Here is a 17,022-nt window from a genome sequence, read left to right on the forward strand (position 1 = left end):
GATGAGCTAAAAAGCTATTTATTGCTACCAGATTACAGACCAAATACATTCAGCAATGTTCACTAATTAGCTGAAGTTACAGTAGCTAGCATTTCCAATCAACATTAGTTTGTTATTTAGAAGTTAAACATTAACCCTTCAACATACTTGAGGGGAACTAAACCATCGGATCACAGCTAGGCATGACAAGCCTTAAAGAGTACATTCAAAGAGACCTTTTACGTTGTGAAACATTGAATGTCTGTGTTGAGAAGCATTATGCCTTAACTGTTTTAAGTACCCTGAACCCCTCTGTCTGACTTGGAGCTCTCAGTGAGAGTTATTTCTCTTCCACAGATCTACAGATTCTGCCTCCTGCCTGTGTGGACCGGGTCCAGCTCAGATCTGCCCCCGCTCGGATTTGCTCCAGTGCAAGTTGCCGGGCTTTCATCAAAGCCATGTGCTGCGTTTGATCCCTCTTTGTTGTTAAGCGAGCCTTAAGGGCAGAGCTCTAGGTTTCGGGTCTATAGGTATCCAGCTGGGAGACCATCAGATGGAGATAAAAAAAAAACAAAAAAAAACAACCCCATGGAGAAAATAGGGGACGACGGCAGAAACCCCGTCTGATGGACAGCGGCACACTCACAAAGACACAAACACCTGGATGGCATCCCACTGGCCTGACTTTCACCTTGGAAACATTTAATAAACACTGGATGAGCTGTTATTCAGGTGATTTTCCAGATATGTGTGTGTGTGTGTGTGTGTGTGTGTGTGTGTGTGTGTGTGTGTGTGTGTGTGTGTGTGTGTGTGTGTGTGTGTGTGTGTGTGTGTGTGTGTGTGTGTGTGTATGAATCTATGCGTGGGAAAAGTTCAGCGCAGGCCTTGGGCGAATGTGTCTCACTTTATCTGCTCATTCTGCTGTGTGTACCCGTCGCTTCCCAGAGACGAGGTTAACAAAACACCTGAACAAGGAGACAGAGGAGTCAACCCGGAGAAGGACAGAGCAACAGAGACACACACACACACACACACACACACACACACACATGATTCCACGACTCATCCTTTCGCTCCTCTCCCTCTTTTTCTCTCCGCCTCTCTGGCCTCTGGCAGTTGCGTGCTTAAATCCCAGAGGCCTAAGCCCGGTGGAGCCAGTGGTGTTGTGAAGGCTGCGATGTGTAATGCAACACAAACACGCAGCGGCCTGCGAGTGCACCACAGTTCCAGGTGGAATGCTCCATATACCTCCCACCCGGCGCCCCCCCACAAACTCATGAGAGGCTGAGACTCCGAGCATAAGAGATAATTCTCCACAGAGGAGACGCAGGTTGTTGTCCGGAGACAGGAAATAAAGGCTAACGCGAAAAAATGTTGAACGCCACACAGAAGTCACATATGAAACCTTTGAAGTTATGCACTAAAATATGAACGATTGCAGTTTCAATACTCTCAGATTCTTTACAGTTTCATTCTTAAAGTGGGTAAATCTGTCTTTGAGCTTCAATATTTTTTTTCCCAAACTCCAAAATTATTTTTTTTCAATTGCTTTCAATGCTCGACATATTTATATTTATATATATTTTGGATAATAAATGGATATTCCATATATGTATATCTATTTATTAAACAGGGACACATGCATTGGACATAGAAGCCATGCACACAGGTTTCTAGCAGTGTCTAATTTTTGCAGCCCCTGTCCCACCTGGGCTTTTTGCATAGTAACTTAAAGATGTAGAGAAATTTGAAAGTTGGAGAAGTGTACAGATTCTTATATGTTAATAACTCTATACAAGTTATGGTTGGGGGGGCTGAAACAGTGAAACAGTAACTCTCCTGGTTGCTTTTTAGCTCCAAACAGAGTTCCAGCGAGCATTTTATTCTTTGAGTAAAGTTCTTGTATTCAGTTCAGAAAATATAGCAGAGAATCGTTTCACTTCTCCAACTTTCAAATTTCACCACCTAAACTCCATAGTGCACCTTTAAGGAGACCGATGGATGGATGGAGCCGGATGAGCTCAGTTCAATTTGGCTGAGCGGCAGCAGCGGATCCAATGGGTGGCAAGGAGGGGAGGCTTGGGTCCCACTTGAAATCTGATTGGCCCAGGTGTCACACAGCACTCCTAAATCAACTTACGCTGTGTTGCAACAGGCTGCGTGTAGCTTTCTTTTCATTTCAATGTGATACATTCGGAGTATTTAAAACATGTGTTTGTGATTATTCACAGGTTTGATTATTAAATTGATTCACAGCGTTATAATAAACACATGTAAAGGAGAAGCTTAGCACCACTGGTGACGCCAAAATCAACACAAAGGAGATTCTCATAAGAGATTTAAGATAAAACAAATGAATTAATCAGACATTTTCTGGCAGAGCTGTTGAAGGTTCGGTTTCCTTGTTCGAGGGCACCTCGATAGTGCTCAGGAAGTGAAGTAACACTTCTCCAGCTACCAGACCAATTTCCAGACTTGGTCTGCACTGGGACTTGAACCGGTGACCCTCATGGTTCCCAACCCAAGTCCCTTCATACTGAGCTACTGCTGCACAAATAATCTAAATAATACATACAAAATTAGACATGTAAACCATTAAACTGGTTCTGTAAACTTCCCTTTTCTTTAAAGAACTTCATCTCATCTGTGTACCATGGTGAAGAAATCTTATATTTGTCTTAAATTAGTTTAATTGATACATGTTTCGGGTAAGTATTTCAATATTCTGTTCATAGAAAGTATTTCTATCAAGTCTAAAATGGCTAAAATGAACGCTAGTTGAAAGAGAAATGAGAGACAGAAGTGATGAATGAGATGTTGGGGTGTGTGTGTGTGTGTGTGTGTGTGTGGGTGTGTGTGTGTGTGTGGACACTTCTGCGTGACAGCTCAGAAAATTCCTGCACACACACAAAATGACACAAATGTTCGCAGACTGCAGCAGACCCTCTGTGCCTCCATCATCTCTAATGTGTATTTATATGAAAATATCCTCGTGTTTGCCTTTCCTGTACTGAGCATACAGCAGAGGTACACAGTGACGGGTAAATATAGCTCGGATGGGAAGTGCGAGGAGGAGCGCTTCGAGAAACAGTCTAAGGAGCTTCTCTTCTACCGAGCCACTGAGCCCATGGTTTTGAAAGAGCTAGGACCTACGAGCTATCCCACAACAAGTTCAAGTCCAGTTTTGACTTGGAGCATGGACTATACATTTTCTTGCAGATTTTCAGAGAGCAGCAATCTGCAGGTTTTAATTTCTCATAAAGATGAGGGTGACTGAGGTGTGACCTGAGCTAACCCTCCCTGTCCCCTCTGCAGTGGACACCTACAATAATGCAAAACATTCAGAGACCTGTAGAGGGCACTGTTCTCTCAGTTTACCTGCAGCAGCCTCAAACACTGAATATCAGCACAACACTAAGCTACCCCCCCATTCAAGCTTTAAATGTTAAATCTTCCACTATACAAATATATTAGCAGAAAAAGGGAGTTCTTTGTATCTGAGGTTGCAGCTTTTGATGGTTATGCCATACAAACATTTGAACCCACAGCTAAGTTTGAATTTGAAATGAAAATCTCATCTGCATATCTGTAAACCAGCATGCAGGTACAATGTCAACATTTCTTATACACATATATTTACAAATAGCTGACAAAAATCAACAAACACAAACATCAAGAGGAGTTTCACTCTGCAGAACCTTCATAACTCAGATCACCTCTAAGCTTACAACGACTTGTCAAAACCTCCCTGGTTGAAATGTCTTTGAAGATGATACAGAAATCTGTGTGAACCTCCAACCTGTACTTTGATCACTATCTTAACTCATTCATACAGTGTTGTTGTTGGTCATACAGAAAGTGATAAGAACTGCATTCTTCAAAAATCAACGTTGCTGATGGATTGAGACACAACTCTTTAACACAGTCGAGATAAGCGTTTCTGATTGGCTTACAGTGACACCTTAAACATAACTGCAGTTAAAAGTTGAAACATGAGAAACAGTAGAAACTGAATATTTCTAAAACTATAGGTATGATTCTGTGAAGGTGTGTTGTACTGGATATATAGTTTTTTAAAATTATATTATATTATATTATTTTTAAAATTAAGTAATTTAATTAAAGTAAAGTAATTGAAAAATTGGGGTGGACATTTGTGCAAAAACTGGAATGGCTGTTTATGCTCGCTAATTTTGCCTCAAAATCTTGGAAAAGAAGACAATATATTTATTTTAATTAGGGTTTGTCTTGCTTTTTATTTTCTCTTTTTGTTTCGTGACAATGACTGGACCTACTTTGCACTCTGAACGTTTTAACTCATTGTGTCATGTACGCCCATGCAGTCTGGGCAGATAAATGTATATATGACACAATAATAAAATAAAAACTTCAAATTAAGTAATTCATCTTAGATAAGCAAACACTAAATGTTTTTTTTATATATTCATTTTTTAAATTTGAAATCCTTTATTAATCCCAGAGTAACCTGTCCCCTCTCCAGCTATCAGACCAAACTACCAACAACCGATAACCCTCCGCTTCCCAACCCGAGTCCCCACAGACTGAGATCCTGCAGCCACTAAATAACTGTAAGACAATTACATATGAGTAGAAGTCTGTGTCCTGTCCCTTTGCATTCACCAATATTTAGTCTGACCTTCACAACACATTTTCACTATAAAGGTTGTGATTAGTTGTTGTTGAACTGATTAGATATTGCTAACTATGTAACATTATTAAACAAATCTAATATGAGCTGAGGTGTTAAATATTGAGCTCCTGATGCCGATGTTATTTTGTTCATGCAAGATTAAATGGAATCATACAAAACAAAGTGATCCAGAGAATCTGAAGAAACTTTGCTTTGAAATATTGAAGACAAAGTTATTTGAAGGTAAATAAGTCTGCAGGTTTCTCAAGACGTTCAATCGGTCGTATTTTTCAGGAGGTCAGATTAAGAGAGGAAATAGTGAAAATGAAAACTACGTAATATATGTTTAATTAACAATTAGACACTCTCACTATGACAGACTGTGTGTGTGTGTGTGTGTGTGTGTGTGTGTGTGTGTATAACAGTATCTGTGTGCCCACGCGTGTGTCTGGGTGTATTTTTATGTTGCTGGCTCCAGTAGAGCTCATTTCCCCCTAAAAATAACATGCTCTGCCAACATCACAACCCTCTCTCTCTCTCTCACACACACACACACACACACACACACACACACACACACACACACACACACACACACACATTTACAAAACATAGTTTCACACACATTTTGGAAAACAGGCAATAAAATAATAAAAGACATGGAACGAATCTCTTGCGAGGGTTTAGTGTGTTGGCCCCAACTACTAGGAATCAATTAGTGTGTGTGTGTGTGTGTGTGTGTGTGTGTGTGTGTGTGTGTGTGTGTGTGTGTGTGTGTGTGCATGTGTGTGTGTGTGTGCATGTGTATGTGTGTCAGTATTATGTTATGCATACCAACATAGTCCTAAGCCTGTTTTAACGTCACTGCTGTGCTCTGATTGTGTGTCATGTTTTCTTTTGTTTGGTCTTTCAGGTGATGTAATAAACACTCCGGCGGCCATGTTGGAGTTCTGAAGCTCTGTGGAAACAATAGCTGCAAACAGCTGATTGATTCTAAATGTAGAACATGGCTGGACCTCTTTGTAGTCTACCTGTCCACCATATTTATGTGTAGGTATAGTCAGCTCATAACGTATGAGTAAAGCAGGTCCACATGTTGTAGTCTGTGGATTAGTGGGATGGTTAGGCACTGGTCTTGGTTTGGTAAGACAGAGTTCACTATCTAAGTTTGGCCAGTTAGCATAGCATTTTAAAATGCTAAGAGCAGAGGGTTAAGCTGAGAGTGGTGGAAAAACAGACACACTTTGATGTGATGGCTTTGAGAGGAAAAAATGGAGAGGATCAACCAAGTGATAAGGTTTCGTTTGGTGCAGAATCCTAACGTGTTTATACCAAAAATGCAATCAATCCACTTTGTCAAGTGAGGGAGGAATTTTAGTCCCAACGAAAGTGGTGGAAAAAATAGGCAGATTGTATCCACAGAGCCATGACATCAGCATATTAAAGAAGAAATGAGTAGTCTGAATCGGCAGTCAGATTGTGTCAAATATTCCTTTTGGATACAACCATTTAAGTTTGACTAAGTTGCCGCCTGTGTAGCACAAGAGTGACAATGTAACAACTTAGACATTGATAAGAGCTACCTATCAATGATTTAACAGCTAACGTGCATCCATCACCCAATCTACCATCCTGCAATGATATATAGCCTATAGGAGCAACAGTCTGACTTTCAAGGCTTTTAGTGTCGTCAGCGTTTTAGACTAAAGAACTTCCAGCCAAGTCTTCCTTTTTCAAAGTGCTGCTCATACAGCAATTTAAGGAGTGAGAGTTAAACAGAAAAGAGATAAACATACTGCAGCAGTTAGTAAAGTGCACGGAGATCGTAGCAGTCCTCTATGGTCGTGCACCTATCGCAGGGAGTCAACGTCACCACCCCCTCCAACTCTCTCGATGTGATTTCTCCTGATCATATCCTGCTGTGTTCTCACATCACCTCACTCTGACTTTCTCAATGAAATAATTTAGTGTATAGGCTCTGGTTACATCATTGAAATAAAAAATGTAGTTGATTTTAGTTGATTTTGAGTTTGAATTTAAATGAAACAAAAGGAGAGTTTATTCTACCAAATGAAGCAGATGATTTTATTCCTTGAATTGGTAATTGATCGGTAGAAAAGGCTCCAAAAGTACGAGATCTGTATCTACGTGTGACATTAGTTATGACGTCATACATGACTGTTCAGGTGTGTTAATTCCACACTCAGGGTGTGTTCAGACTGAGATAAACTTGCTTGTAAAATTGATTCATTCACGTCCAGCGAGCAGGTTTAGATTTGAACCATTAATGCTTTTGCTTTCTGTTTACACAGTGAACTCGCATGTTTAAACTATGTGTCGTTTACCAGTCTGTAGAGAGAACTCTGTGTGTGAGGCTACAGCTTTGGGTGTACCTTTCACCTATCTGGTATCCAGCCATCCCTGGAGGACAGAATCCCTGATAGTGCTTAAACCTGTGATTTTAGGATTAGCTACATTTGTGTGGATAAGGTAACTTTACGAGACAAACAGATCCAAGTTAAGCATTTAATCTAACCTTAAATATCCTTAATTGTTGCTTATGCTCTCAAGTGAGCGTTAGCCGTAGATAATATAGGGTTTTAACCGAGGACAGAGACTTGATTGAAGGGGACCCCCATCTTAAGCCCCATTCTGTAAGCCTATATTTGTTTACATTTGAACAAAATGGAGTGACTTAGTGTTAACACAATAGATATTAGATGTTTAGATGACTAGCATTGGATTACTTTTATTCTCAGGAACAATTCAAAACATGATGATGCTAAAGCTAGCTCTGGAGTTATGAGGAGTGTCTTTAGTTAGGAGTTCTAAGCAGACTTATGGAGACAGTGGAGATCATAAAACCCTTAAAAAGGTGGCAGCCACACTGACTCTCTTTTTAAAATCCCAAATATGAATCTACATTCATAAATACAATATATATCCCATGTTTTTTCTGTGCCTTCAGCTTTGTTGCCTAACTGCAAAACAGAGCGTCTTAAGTTGCAGTCAGGAGCTGAAGGTGTGGCCCGACCAAAGACTGGGTGAAACATGGAAATAGTCTCAGTGACGTCACTTACTGAAGAGGTGTTGTGAAGCCAAACGATGGTGGTGGCCTTATTGTAAATGCTGTCTCAACCTTACTTTTAATTAATCTAGTAACAGACAAAGAGGTGGAGGTTAGGCAGATCTTACGCCTCCTGGCAAACAGCTACAGTGCACCCACTTGCAGCCACGCCCCTAATTATGCAAATATATTAACACGGGTTAGGCTTAATCAATCATCAGAAATCATCAGTTTTATTAAATATGGGGCGCGTTTATGTCTTCCAAGGCTTCCGGCCTCAAGTGGACAGTCAAGGATCTTGGCTTGGCTTCATTTTTCAACACTGGAGGACGCCACTTGAGCCCAACATACAGCGACCAAGTACAACACCTGCATGCACCTGCTCCTGACATCTCCAGAATATCTTTAGCCCCTTGCACACATGTCCCTCAAAGCGGGAGATTTTTGCTGTTTTCGCGGTGAAATGTTTGAAATATATCCGATGCTTGATGACTTGGTTTTAGATTTATATCAATGCTACATGCAATTGGAAGTATTAACAGTATAAATGACGAGAGTATGAAGCAGTTACATTACTTATAAGGATCCCCTCCTGTTATGAATCAATCACATGACATTATTTACATAAACCCTGACCTCTTGCTTTTGATGAATTTTCCTGAATATTACCAGCTGCATTCACACATCAGCTTACCACAAAATTGTACGAGGAGGCTTGCAGTAAAATGTGGAAAAAGATTGAACAACTTCCCATTTGTATTCACACATGCAGCCCTTCCAAATGTTATCATTTTCCGGTGTGCAGTGAAAGTGTATGAGTGGCCTTCGTTTCTGTGCCCCACGCTCAAGTCGCCTTCATCTCCCTCAGTGTTTGATAACCTCCAGATTACAGTTCAGGTATTGCGTTGGCTATTCATGGCATTTTCAAGTCTTTTTTATATCAAGCAAATGTCCCTGATCGAACAGAAGCTGGGTTATACACTCACAAATGCAATCAGCTGTTTGTATCTATGATTGCCCCGGAGCCCAAGTCCGCCAACATGGCACCCAGAGGATATGTTATGTCACCTAAAAGCCCCGTACACCTTTCTATAGATCTTTTAGATCTGTCCCTCGTCTTTCAGCAGCCCCGGTGTTTCCTCATCCGCTCGTCTGTCCTGGTGATAATCTGGTCATCCTGAGTTATTCCCCAAAGCTCCAAGTGTGTCAGGATAATTGTACACACTCTGGTGACAAGAGGGCTCGAAATAACATGCCACAGCTTTACTACATCATGTGTGTGTGTGTGTGTGTGTGTGTGTGTGTGTGTGTGTGTGTGTGTGTGTGTGTGTGTGTGTGTGTGTGTGTGTGTGTCTGTGTGTGTCAGTGTGACTGAAAGAAGTGCAAGGCGCCAGCATGTACTGCAATGCCAAGGTCTCTGCTCTCTCTGGTTACCCATCAGCTGCCATCTCTTTTGTACCTCACCATGGTTGTCCAGTAGGTATATATGTATATGAACACACCTACACAATCACACACACACACACCTACAAACACACACAAAGACAATGAGGCGACACCTTAAAAGCCATATGTCGATAACGTGCTCTCAGTGAGTTCACTTTGATGTTTCTAAAACCATGACATGATGCCACTAATTCAATAGGTTTTTTGTTTGGAGGGAAACACTTCATTATTCAACCTAAAACTGGACATCTAGTGATAACATTAACTTCCCACCAATCTTTAATTCCATATCGTGGTCACTTCTCTGCACATAAACTGAAAACCTAAAGTTGAGTGTTTGAAAATCAAGCTCCTAACTCTTTATAGGTTTTAACAATGATAAAATAATTAAGGATTTCAGTCTGTATGAAGAGAACATCAATGACAGTTGAACTCAATAAATAAATCAAACTGAGCAGGACAGACATTTAGTAAAGTGCTGTGCTCATGGTGTTGTTTCCTTGTTAATAATGTTTAGATAGAGTTTGGACCAGCTCTTTTTGTAAAGATTTGAGCTTACACTTGTTATAAATTGGTGCTAAACATACGAAGACTGATTGATTGATCGATTAGATAGATGTTGGGATGTTGGCCATAGAATAGGAACAAACCTTCTCTATAAACTGTGAGTACATTAAATACTGTCACAGTACAAAGAACAAGTACGAAGACAATGAAATGCAGCTATCATAATGTCTACAAAACACATCACAGCAGTCCTTACAGTGGGATATTCTAACCAAAGTGATGTACTCACCAACTGGCTGACTGACTGCATGTTGGGAAATTAAGGCCTGATTTTAATACATTTGTTTATGGCCAAATATTCCCATCAACTGCAAAGTCATTTGGTTTAAGAAGGCATGGGGGTGTAGTCCATTTATTTTCATAACACTTGGCGCTCCATCTAGGGGACGGACCCCAGGATGGGCACCAATGATTTAAAAAGAAAGGATTGGGCAGCAGGTTTTCCTCATAGAATCAGCCCATACTCTCTCTTCCCTATACCTTCCTCACTTGAATGTCCTTTGAATTAAAGCCAAAGGCCCACAAATAAATCTTCAAATAAATAGAAAAATTAAAAATTTGAAACATTTAAGTATGATGCTCACACGCTATACTTTAATTAAATAAAATAGAGAGAGAAGAATGTCCCTCCAAATCAAAGAGTCAGTTTTTTCATTAATGCCTGAAAATGTCACGTTTAAATTAATGTCACAAAGTCCTTAAGCCAAATAGCTCCGAGTTATGATCGATGTCTACTGGAAGCAAGAGATGACGTTTAATTTGTTATTGTATTGATTTGTCCCTACAGAGATAAGGTTGGTGTGGATGGATGGGTCAACAAACCATCAACATCAGAGACACAGAGTTTCCCCCCAAATTAAAATGAATGAAGTAACTTCACGGGTTGGAAAAATATTGGATTTCTTGTACTATCAGCTGAAATAAAGTCCACTTGCTTCATTTGATTTCTAATTATCCACATGCATACACACACAGGCACACTCCTTTCCTGCTTCCTCTCTAACATTGTGTTCAGCTGTGCATGAGTCTGTGTGAGAGTTAGAGTTGTGTAGTGCACGCCTTTTATATGCAATCAGACAAGTGAAAAATGAACGTGTTATTTGGTTATTCATGAAGTGAAAAACACAGGACATGGACACCCACACACACTGGCAGACCTGGAGAAGTGTGCAGGTGCAGCCGGACTAGTCAGAGCGTGGGCAAGACGAGGAAGAGGGGGGGGGGGGGGAGGGTGATGACTGACAAACTAATGAAAAGTAATATGCAAATCAATTTTCCCCAGCAGGATGCTAAACATGACTCAGCAGCCGCAGAGAATTGGCAAAGTGATCACTTCCTGGCAGACGTGCTGAAGGTGACAGGCGCAAGCAGAGCTGCAGGTGAGGTAAACAAACAGTCGGGTTCAGGCTGTGGTTTCAAGTGACGTAAGAACAGCGGAGACGCATTGAAGCTGCCCTGACTCATGGTTAGTGGAATGCATAATTAAAAAAAATAGTGTTTTGCATGTGAAACAGAAATGTTCTGTCATCTCTCTTCACTGGAGCTAATCAACATATCGACTTCCACAGCTAACGATTATGTTCAGAATCTTTTGGAGTTGTTTCAGGTCTAATAAGTGATTGTTTGTCTTTATAATACCCTGCCCGTCATGTGTTCTCCAAGCTCAAGGTGACATTTTGAAATTGCTTACTTTACGAGTGGAACAGTCCAAAAGCCTGAAGGTGTTTAGATTACGGAAGAAAGAAAAGCAAAAGAATTCAAATTTGAGAAGCTAGAGCCAGTGAATTCTTGGCACAATGAATCAATGCTGCGCAATAGAGGCGACGGAAAAGGTTCGATACATTCCAAAAAAGTAAGGTGTTGAAGTGTTGATTTATAACTTTTTAAGTACTGGATACATTTTTGGTGGGATTGGAGCATAGCCATCTTAATCGAAAATAAATATGGTTCAGTTGTGCTTGCATTATTTTTAATATGACATACTTTATTAATTCCTGAGGTGAAATTCAGGTTTTATACTCTGATATTGAGATACTGGAAGATTGATATTCTCACACACATAGACCTGAATACACACATGTAAACAGAACCTGTGGACATGCATTAGTGGGGAGATGTCAGAGCGCACCAGAGCTGTTGGAGGTTCGATAACATGCTCATAGCAACTACTACTCAGGAAGTATCCTGGCACCTCCAGAACCGGACCAACTTCCACACTTTGGTCCGACTTGAGCCGGAGACCTTCCAGGTTTCCAACCCAAGTTCCTACAGACTTAATCTACAACTAAAGTTATCACATCTGTTGTGATGTTGGTTTCCATTTCTGCCATTTGTCTTGTGACTTTCAGTTTCTACTGCTGGCATTGTTGAGGTACAAGTCAGAAGTTTAATGATTAATATGATCCTACAGTCTGCTGTAAAGTTCTTAAAATTGGAAAAAACATAGTCCACATTTATCAAGAATGTCATTGCATGCCACCACTTCCAGCACACATATCAGATTATGAAGATTATTTATGAACCTTAAATAACATTTCCACACATAATCTACAAAGCAGTCATCGCATTGTTCTTGGTCTAAAAGATGATTGACAGCATCTTAATTCTCAGCTGAAGAGGAGCGAGGAAAATTAGAAACTGTCCGTTTTCAATAAAGATTTCTTTACTCAGCTCCCACTCTCAGTGAACAGGCAATGCAATGTGTTGCTTGTTTGAAAACGTCTCTCACACGGGTTGTTTTTAGTACATGTCATTTTGCAGAGGGAGAAATCACAGGTGACACCAAAAAACAATCTCATTCTCTCGTCACGCTGCGGCAGCACGCAAAGTTTATCTACGCAATCTTTCCATCCACAACCACTATAATTTACTCAACCACCTCGATCATATTGGTATGAAAAAAAAAACTAAAGCACAAATAGCAACCCATTGTGACCATAGACTGTAAATAAACATGGACGAAGCCTCAGTGACGTCATCGGCTTCTGCAGGGTTGTTTTGGAAGCCCAACCATGGTGGTTGCCATATTGGACCGCTGAACACACACAGCTGAGGCGGGCCGCTCTCGTCATTACTTGTGTGTCTTCTCACTCTGTTTTCGCTCCAAATAGCAGAGGCGCTGCTTGTCAACAGGCATGGATGGCAGGCAACTGCTTGGGCCAGTATAGGCGGCCCCTGAGGGCTCACAAACTTAAACCAAAGTAGTGGCTCAAAATGTGAAAATGTTGCAATGACAGTAGGAAACCTCTCCTAGGGGGCCCCCATCTGACAGCACTCACTCTTGTTGCCCTGCTGAGCGTTGCATGCATGATTGCAGTGAAAACCGAAGTTTGTCAATGAAAGTCAACCAAGAAAAATTAAGAGAAATGTTCATTCTATAGGGGAGAAAAAAGAAACGAAGAGGAAGAGGAGTAAGCGTTGGGACACTGGCAGACATGATGGTGATGAACGCTGGTTGGAGGGCCCCCAAATTGATTTTTGCCGAGGGCCCCACCAGACTCTAGAATCGCCACTGCCAAAAATACATGCAGAGTTTATTTAAAACAGAGACCGCTGCAAGCACGCGTCAAGCAGAACAGAGCAGATCGACCCATACAGGAAGTCAGGGGAACGCATAGAGCATCCTGTCAATTTCAAAATAAAACCCAATATACAGACTCACTATGTACTGTATATCCAATCACTTTATCAACCATGCATCAAAACATTGCACCAAATGAAGAGCAGATCTACCTCGGAAAGACAAAGTCACATATTGAGTGATTTTGTGGTTTCTCCTGTGATCTTGTGAACCTGTAAGTCCAGATGTTCATGGCAGTGCTCCGCTGCACTTACATTTCAGAAAACAGACCAAGTGGGGCAGGCCGTGCAACGTCAGATGGAGCATTTTCCCCAAGGATCCTATGAAAACCGCCTATAAGCCTGCTGACACATCGCTTCAACACAGCTCGCAGTCAGATAGGTCACAACTCTAATTATGCATAACTCTTAATCTTCATAAAATCAAAACAAACCCCAGCTCCATACAGTGTGTGCAGAAAAAAACATGAACAGATAAGACCAAAATCGTTTTTTGTACCAGGCTGTAAACATGTTACTTTTTTTTGCTGTCAGTCTTTTTGCGCTTCTGCATGGCGTTCATGTCTCAACCCCAGAGGTTGCAGTTTCATTCTGACCAATCACGACTATTACAACATGACCAGCTGATTTTAAGCACATGTGAAGGAGAACTGCGCAAGGTGTTGCAATGTATGTAGTGGTAACTGTTCCTCTTCTTTAGTTATGTCTAAAGATATTTGATGAATTAATGATGGAAGAGGAAAAAAGGGGAGCTGAAGCTGTTCTACAAAATGTGACACATTAATACTTGTGAAAAGATAAACACAGAGCCGGAGCGATTCCTTTTGGTGAACCACTTATGATCGATGCATTTTTAGTTTTATTATTTGTAATGCGATACATGACCATGCAATGAGAGTCTCCTGACAGTTTTAATGACGTACATGTGATGTGATGCAGTCATGTAGAGAGATGTATAATGAAGCTGCTTGGTATTTACAGTAGGTTACTTGTTGCAGGTTTTATGGTCCAGTCTAACAGCAGCAATAGTTCTCCTAATTACTTTCCATCCCGTAACCCTGAGTGTACCTGCTACTGTGTGGAGGTGAAACAGAAACTTGCGGATTTGTTGAAGTGTTGAGATACAGTCCACACAGCTTCACAAGGGATTTTTTTTCCCCAACAGTGAAACCCCCGGTGGAACAGACTGGCAGCTCGGCAGCCTGCCTGTACATGCCTGCTCTGTACTGCTGTCACCACGCCTTCAGCCCCAAACAGCACAATTACCCTGCACTCAGTGACAGAGTTCAAGGTAGGCAGTGCTGTTTGGCAAGGCCGTAATTTGATTTATTCTGATGAAGCTGTCAACTATAAGAGTTAAGCTGTCTGCAGTGATCCGTAAACATAAACACACGAGGCTGAGGATCCGATAATAAATCTTACAAAGGTATTCATACGTGGGGGGGGGGGAGGAAAGTGAAATGAGACACAAATACAAAGAGTCAACAAACAGGAGCTTATCAGGATCAACAATTTAAGTTTACCTTGGAGGATGATAAGAGAGGGACATGTTTTAAATGATCATTAATCTAAATTGAATGTAAAAGTTCATACCACAAGCTTTGATACTCTGGGAGAAAAGAGGAAAGGCCTTTCTTAGACGATGAGCGCTGCTTTGTAAATTTGCTGAAGCTAGGAGGGATGAATGGCAGCAGAAAATGGAGCGGAGCCTGCGGAGGAATGCACAAACCCACCTAACCACCTCCCACAGGCTGCCGGGAGAGCAGGCACACACATGCGACCCAACCGACCGGCCCCAGGAAGAGGTGGCACTGTGCAGCACTGCTACTACACAGTCACTCAGTGTGTTAACACTCAGCAAGAGATTTAGAGCCACTGTAGTCAGACTTACACATCTCCCTCAAATGAAAAAACATGATGGGTAATGATCGGTTAACCTATTTGACCTCATTCAATCTTTCATTTTATCATGAGATAAAACTAGCAGGATATTATCCATAACATACGGTCATCTTATGTGTTGGTGTGTTTTAGGTGTAAACATATATTATTTTGAATTAATTCAAGAAATACCCTCAGTTCGGGGTGGAGGAATTTAGGAAATTTAAGATTTTTAAGGATGCTGGTTGAGTTTAATTAATGAACTCCTTTATAATAAAAGTTAACAATAAGCACTTAAACAAAAAGATTAAATAAAAAAAGGGATTTAAGGTTATTGAGATGTAAAAAAAGGCAGAGGGGACCTACTTAGAAAGAGTTACACCTGATTCTTTAAGATTGTTTCTCTCTAAGTTGCACAAGTAACTGGCATGTACACGCTGCATGCATCATGTTATCATTCCCAGGTGCCAAAGAAAATAAAAACTTATTTCCCGCGTGTAAAATGTAATGACATATTTTAGAATATAAAATGCAAACCTGCATCTTTTTTAAAAAGGGACATCGTGGGTAACTTTTTTTTTGTGAGAATCTTGGAGGGGGGATGTTGCAGTGTTGGTAAATTATTAAATCTGAGGGAGAGAGTGCGTGTGATGGTTAATCATTAACCTGGGCTAAGCTGGAGAGAAAGCAGATAGATGAAGATGAGTGACTGTGAAGATGAGGAAGAACGGGGGGGGGGGGAGTGAATGGAGTGAATGGAGGGAATGATGGTTGAGGTTAAAAAAAAAAGAGTGAAGGATGTAGTCCACTTTATGAAATCAGGACCTAGAAACGTAGAGTCCAACTTACAGCCAGTTACTCGCGTTGGCCGAGAGCAGCGCGCAGCAGAGCATCAGGACGCACCGCAAAACATATTCCTCGGTCATCTCGAGAGGGAAGGAGAGGGGGTCGGTGAGAGATGAAATAATCCCGAGGTGGACAGGGGGTCGGTGGTGGAAAAAAAAAGGCTGCAGTGGCAAGGAATTTTCTCAGTCCATCGTCCCGCATCCAGTGGATCATCCACCGGCGGAGACGCGCAGCCTCACGGTCCGGTCCGTCCGTCTGGTTCTCCCGTCCCTCCCTCTGCCGCTCCGCGCTCAGAAGGGACGGGCAGAGGGGGCAAAAGAGGGATGCTAAATATACGATCGAAAACTCTGGAGCCGCTTAGACTGAATCAGCCCCCTTCTTCTTAATCAGTTTGTTTACTTTCCCTGTGCGCTGTGCGTTAACGCCAACGGGTAGAGCGCATGGAGAAGCAGTCAAATTAAAGCCAAAAAAAAAAAAGGTGTTCTTCCTCCTCTCTGAAGGCTTATCTGAAGGTCCTGCTCTCAAACACGCGGAACTTTCTTCCGTTTCTTCAACTCTCTTCCTACACATGAACGCACTGAGCGTAAATACGCACGGGTCCTCCTCACACACCACCGTCTCTCGGTGCGTCTGGCTGAGTGGAGATGTGTGCGCTGACTTTAGTGGAGGGGCGGTGCGAGGATATAGAGGTATGGCTGCGAGATGGGAGTTTTTTTTTTTTTGGGATGGAGGAGGCGGGTTTAAGTGCGCTGCTTGAGGGAGTGTGTGTGTGTATACGGACGGGACAATGTGTGTGTTTTAGAGGTCCCCTGGGAGGATGCAATAGCACAGCCATTCACTAATGCCCTCCCCAACCACCCTCCACTCCTCTCCAACAGACACATAAACACACTCTCTTTCACTGACACACACACACTCCCCTCAAACCGCACACACACTTCTTGGCAGCGCCTCACTCTGCCTGTCACACACTCAACCAAATATTCTGCGGTCAACAGGCTATTTA

At 41.6% G+C, this 17,022-nt stretch overlaps 1 protein-coding gene across 1 annotated transcript in view; it reads right to left on the reverse strand.

Annotated features, from left to right (window-relative positions):
- wnt4 (wingless-type MMTV integration site family, member 4) overlaps positions 1 to 16,661 on the reverse strand; it is a 30,519-nt gene extending 13,858 nt beyond the window's left edge. Inside the window, exon 1 of the mRNA XM_020647354.3 lies at positions 16,020 to 16,661. Coding sequence (XP_020503010.1) covers positions 16,020 to 16,096 — 77 coding nt within the window. The 5' untranslated portion in view covers positions 16,097 to 16,661. The remainder of the gene's footprint in view (positions 1 to 16,019) is intronic.
- Between the last annotated feature and the right edge of the window lie 361 nt (positions 16,662 to 17,022).

Source organism: Labrus bergylta, chromosome 5 (genome assembly GCF_963930695.1).
Source record: "Labrus bergylta chromosome 5, fLabBer1.1, whole genome shotgun sequence".
NCBI lineage: Eukaryota > Metazoa > Chordata > Actinopteri > Labriformes > Labridae > Labrus > Labrus bergylta.